At 40.5% G+C, this 6,000-nt stretch overlaps 1 protein-coding gene across 2 annotated transcripts in view; it reads left to right on the forward strand.

Annotated features, from left to right (window-relative positions):
- Positions 1 to 4,523: 4,523 nt before the first annotated feature.
- Positions 4,524 to 6,000, forward strand: part of p2rx7 (purinergic receptor P2X, ligand-gated ion channel, 7) — a 6,804-nt gene continuing 5,327 nt past the window's right edge. Inside the window, exons 1-2 of one of the 2 annotated variants that reach the window (XM_023979398.2) lie at positions 4,524 to 4,999; positions 5,280 to 5,427. In XM_023979398.2, coding sequence (XP_023835166.1) covers positions 4,881 to 4,999; positions 5,280 to 5,427 — 267 coding nt within the window. In that variant the 5' untranslated portion in view covers positions 4,524 to 4,880. The remainder of the gene's footprint in view (positions 5,000 to 5,279; positions 5,428 to 6,000) is intronic. The other variant, XM_023979396.2, reaches the window with a different exon arrangement.

The raw sequence follows: 6,000 nt of genomic DNA on the forward strand, positions 1-6,000 counted from the left end.
TATAAAAATAGCTCAAGAGGAAGTGCAAGTCTCTCCTACTCTGCTTGCTTCAATGTACATCTAGCATATTGGCTGATATAGCTCAGTAATACAGATAGCCTAATATAAGGGCCATGCCAGAATCTCTGGTAATTTAACCTGTTTCTTAAGGTATTGTTGCACATTTGATATTGCCTATTGGGCGCAAAATTGCTGGGACCATGGCTGGCAAGTGAGCTGCGTTACACACGCCTAAAATAACATTGCGGGACTGCGGGCGGGAGCGGGATTAAGAAATCGGTCCTGCACAGACCTCTTCTGTGCACCATGATAGTGAAGCCTCTAATGTTAGAGCTGTTTATTACTGTGTCACATAGGCGGAAATCCCAGGGGGGACGGGGGGGACACGACCCCCCCATCTTGGGAAAAATATGATTTGTCCCCCCCAATATATCACTGTAAACATAACTATGTAATTTCAATAATATTAATAATACGCAATGAAAGCACTTGTGCTGATTATAGACACTTAATAGCGCGTTTAAGTTTCAAAAGATTGCGACCCCCCCCGCCCTTTGCCTCACAATGGTTTGATCCACTGCCAGTTCTTTAGCTGGCAAGGTAATAGAGGGTTCGTAACTACTGTCCGAAAGGGACATGTACGTAACTGACGTGAGGTTAATCCAGTCAATCCATAGCAGGTCCATAGCAATGTTATTTATTTATTTTATGTTGCAGGGTTCACACACTAGCTGAATTTGCAGAGCTAGCGCGCAAACTAAAGCAAACATTAACTATCAAGCTAGCTAGTACCTATTCCATTTATGTGCGTCGTCAAAGATGGAATCTTTGCTATCATCAGTTTATTCAAGATCAGCATGCAGCTGTAGTGTTCGACGTCCCTGTTATAAGGTAGCGATAAAACTGAAGTCCAAACTGAACAGAACAGAAACTACACTCTCTTCTATCCATTGTCTTAAATAGTATATAATGGTCTCGTTGCAAAAGATAAATTGTCGCATAGTGAACTTTTTTTATTTTATTTATTTAACCTTTATTTAACCAGGTAGCAAAGATTATATAGCAAACACACAGAAACGGAATTGGTGCTCGCTAGTTTACAGATTCAGCTATTGTTGGAAGCCAGCCAATATGAAAACAAATATTTAAAAATTACAAAAGGTTGCAGCATGTGTTGTGTAAATGTGTGTGTGTGCAGCGTAGGCCAGCCAGCCAGCCAGGTAGAAAAATGGTGAACATTTAGAAGAAGACGAGACATCAAGAGTATTTGTCAGTACACCAAAACGCATAGTAGAACTCTAGTATCCTAATATCTCAAAGACTAGTTGATAAAATGTTCATAAGAAAGAAGTGAAATGCTAATGGAAATGTTTCACAATGATGTCATTAGCAGAGCAGGCACAGATGGCACACAGACAGCAGAGCTGAGGACAGATATGCAGGACAGACTGGCAGACGGAGTCTCAGGTAAGTTTGTGAGTCTTTGTTGGCAACATTTGAAAGGTTCTCAATTTTTTGACTTGTAAAAATAGGACATAATTGGAAAATGCCATGGATACCCACTCTCAACTTAAACTGGTGACTAAACTAAGATTTGTTTACGGCATGTATTGCTGTGTGATTAATTGTGTAGTTTGGTACCGGTAGTTAGAGTACGGCAACACCTTATTTATTTTCTAGGAGACAGAATGAGTCAGTTAGGTAGTGAAAGGAAAGAGCCAGGAGAGAGACTTCAGAGGACAGTGTCACAGCCACGCAGGACCAAGTGTCACCCTTGTTGCCAGCGCACCAGTATAGGGACAGTGCACAGCATTGTCCAGTTACCACAGTGATGGCACAAAAACCATATCAGCCACACCACAATTTATAGAACCGCAAACTCTTGCCAACAGAGTGTTGACGTTTCAAGAGAGATGGTTTCGCGATTTCCCCTGGCTACATTATAATCCATCCATAAAAGGAGTGTTGTGTTTTCACTGTAGCCAAGGGTTTCAAGCCAGCCATCTTTGGCCAAAGAGCTGATGCTGCCTTCATTAGTGCAGGATTTAGGAACTGGAGAAAAGCCATTGAAAAATCAAGCACATCAAAAATGCCAAACCCACCGCCACTTTGTAATTGTAACAGCACACAGCTAAATCCAATCAGTTGCCAGTTATGTCCAGCGCGTGGGGGAAACAGCAGGATGACGCAAGCATTGCTTGATGAAAATTGTTAGTTCGGTGCGCATGTAGTAGACAGAGACAAGCCTTTAGAGGCCACACGGATGACAGTGGGAATTATACCAGATTTTGAAACTTAGGGCAGAAGAGGATGATCCCATTTTACTGAAGTGGTTAACAGAGGCGTACCACAATGTACACAGGCCCCAAAGCACAGAATGAATTCTGAACCATCATGGCCAATAGTCATTCGAGGCATTGCAGCTGAATTAGCGTCTTCCGATTGTACAATTCATTAATTGTTTTGATGGTACTCAAGATGTCTCTGGTGCTGAAACAGGAGAATGTCTGTCTGCGTTAATGTTGACCATGACCATGTCCCTCACAAGGAGTTTATTGGCTATACAGGTGTCGGAGACAACAGGCGAGGGCATTGCGAAAGTGCCAACTGATGTGTTGTTGAGGAAACCCGCAAACATATGCGCTCGGTTCTTTTGTCAGTAGTGTGTATAGCAGTGGTTCTCAACCTTTTTGGGGTACTGGAACCCCTGCATATTTTGAGGCAAGGCAGGCAAGGTTTTGAGCGGTCCTACAGGACCTCCACCCCCTCTATATTATATGTAAACTACTGGAAACCTTGTGGTACTGACTACATTCATTACACTTTTTATTTCACGGACCCCTTGCAATAGTCCATGGACCCCTGTTTGAGAACCCATGGTGTAATTGATAGTTGTTCTTTTTGTTAGTAGTTTTCAGTACACTTACAAATGATTTATTTCATGTTATTTTATTTTAAAATTGCATACTTTGTGCGACATACTTGTCCATAGCTGCTGTTTGAAGAGTTGAGACACTGACTGAAGATATTTTGTTTGATTGGGTTTTTCATTGAAGTAGTTATTTTGCTTTTAGAACTGTACTTATTTTAAGCTTTTTGTTCTTGCAAAATATTGTAAACTCAGGCCAGGTGCACATATTTAATGACTATATAAATTGTATCAGAAAAAGTCAAATTAAAGGTCAATTCAATTACGGAGACCAACTTTGTGATGGTTCTCAATGGAGATTCTTTTAGATGTGATCACACCATGTTCATTGTATTTATGAAAACTACACCCATACAGTGTACAGTACCATTGTCACCTACTGACCTTTCTTGATATTGCTGGTTGTAAGTACGAATACCTACATACATACTGGACTGGTAAGGAGCACTGCTATAACTATTATTAGTAGTAGAATTATAATGATTTAAACATTTGAACAAGTTGGGAAAACCCTTCAGTTAACTACTGTACCTATCAATTATCCAGTTGTAGGAATTATGGTTCCTCAATATACATTTAACATATAACAACGTATGCTATGTGTTACAGCACTACTTTTGGTGTCCCCCTCAGGAATTGCTCTTGAGAAAATTTAATGTAATTGTCCCCTCCAAGGTTGATCTCAGATTTTCGCCCCTGCTGTGTCAGTGTGAAAAGTAGGGAATTAACTAGGGAAACTGACAGATCAATAACGTTACATTGACATACTGACTAATAAAACTCACATTGTCTAGTTTGATTGAGGCAAAAATAATAGTTTATGTAAGCCAACTTTTGGTGCTCTCTCTCTAATGGTACATCAACTGGCGAAAGCTTGTCAAGTTCATTTACTTCTGAAATGTGACAAAACAAAGGGTACAAAACATGTCCATACAAACAAAACAAAGGCTACAAAACATATCCATACAAACAACTGCTGTTAGATAGTAATAATAGCCATCTCATATCGCTATCTGACAGATAACTAGAAGTTAGAGCTGACCTGGCTGTGTGGTAGCTACTCACTAGTGTAGCTTATTCATTCACTTCAGCAGAGAGGGGATGTTACATGTCAGTTACAATACTAGCTCAGCACTGCGAATAAACACTAGTTTAGTTTTTTTTCTGTTAAAGAGCAGTTACCTTGACGGCTACGTCAGTCAACTAAAGAGTAGCTAGTTTCTGTTCCTTTCACAACTCTATGAAAGAGCGCAAGGCGTACACTGAACTATGCTCAACTCTCCTGTGCTGGCCCAGACAGACTTCCAGAGGCTTTGCCTTCACACAGCCTTTCTACCCACTCTGTGATCTCCACATGGTCCTAAATCCAGTCGGATAAACACTCCAAAAATCCTACCCGACCACTCGTAGGTGTCTGCACACCGTTGCCTTGTTTTGTATCACATTACAATGATAATACTGGGGGGGACAAAAATGTGTGGGGAGACATGCCCCCCTTCCCCAGTGAAAGTTGTGCCCCTGCCCAGATACAATGAAACCCTTCATAAGGATATGTGACCCTTTGATATGCAAATACTGATAGTGACAGAAATCTTAATTTAATATCCTTTACCTCTTTTAATGTTCTTGCCGCTATAGCCCAAGGCCTACATCGTTATTCAATATGAATATATTATTATTCAAGCAATTTATTGTCAAATCATTTCAAAGTAGCAAATAACATAAAACAATCGACAAAGACGACTTTGTTTTCCGCTTTGGCTGCTCAGTAGGGATGTGCACGCACACTGCCTCCACAACAACGATGACTGGACCAGTCTTGAATTTCACAGACGTAGAATATTGTTCGGTCAATGGAACTGCAACAGCTGCAAGCTGACCCAGAGGAAGGAGAAGAAAGAACCAAGTATGAGTCAGAAGAGATCCTTTCTCTCAGTCAGACTTATCCAAAATGCCTTGTAAACTGCTAAATCTATGTGAGTATGAAACACATAAACTGGTCCGAATACAAAGTGTAAGGCTGGGATCGCTGAAATGGACATTTAACGGAGTCATACTGATGTTCATCTGGTGAGTAGGCTATTCTGCAGAATGATTCATCTTGCGGTAATAACGGCAATAGACTACGAACGCCCACGCGCCTTGACTGATCAAGAATGTGTGCATGAAAATAAAGTATGAATGTTTTATATAATGATTATATTCTAAAATAATTATGTATTACTTGCATCAACTGTATCTCTTGTAACCATGCCAACAGTATTTTAAAACGATCAGGGATATATATCAAAGTAGGCTAACTTACTCCAATTTGCCTAATACCATGATCAAATATTGTTTTATTTTGTAGCATTATGATGCTCTGGCACAAGGAGTACCAAGAACACGACTATGTGGTCAGCTCTGTTACTGCTAAGGTCAAGGGAGTGGCCTTGACCAGTTTACCAGATGTTGGTGATATAGTATGGGACGTTGTGGATTACAGTGGGCCATCACAGGTGTGTGTGTGCGTTCATACGTGTGTGTTTTACAAACATTGTTGTTTTATTGTTGTATATTATACACATATTAGATTTGTATAATACATGCATATATTTGTACATTGGTTCTGACTTTCTATACATTTGTTGRACTTTCTGTTTAAGGGAAAGAATTCATTTTTCGTGGTGACCAATGTCATTGTTACAAAAAATCAAAGGCAAGGAAAATGCCCTGAGGTAGAGTGCCAGTAGGACGTCCCTACCCAATTCCTGTAAATGATAATGTCTGATATCACTTCTATTAACCACACTACTTGATGACTAGAACCAACTCATCTCCCAGGAGTCTGTGTATTACAGGTCCCTCCTTACGGAAAAGTGTGTTGGACAGACAAGGACTGTGTGAAGGGGTTCTGGGATCAGAACAGCCACGGTACAACTACAGCTGTCTACAACTTTTCTCCTGATCATTCTCCTCTGTTTGTGTCATCTCTATCTGGTTAGACCCTGAGTTCTTGCAAGGAGGGGAGGAATTTGTCCCTGATGTGTTGAGGTTTCAGATGGTCTGCTCTGTTCTCTCTGTCTTTACTG

The sequence above is a fragment of the Salvelinus sp. IW2-2015 genome, linkage group LG33 (assembly GCF_002910315.2).
Source record: "Salvelinus sp. IW2-2015 linkage group LG33, ASM291031v2, whole genome shotgun sequence".
Lineage (NCBI taxonomy): Eukaryota > Metazoa > Chordata > Actinopteri > Salmoniformes > Salmonidae > Salvelinus > Salvelinus sp. IW2-2015.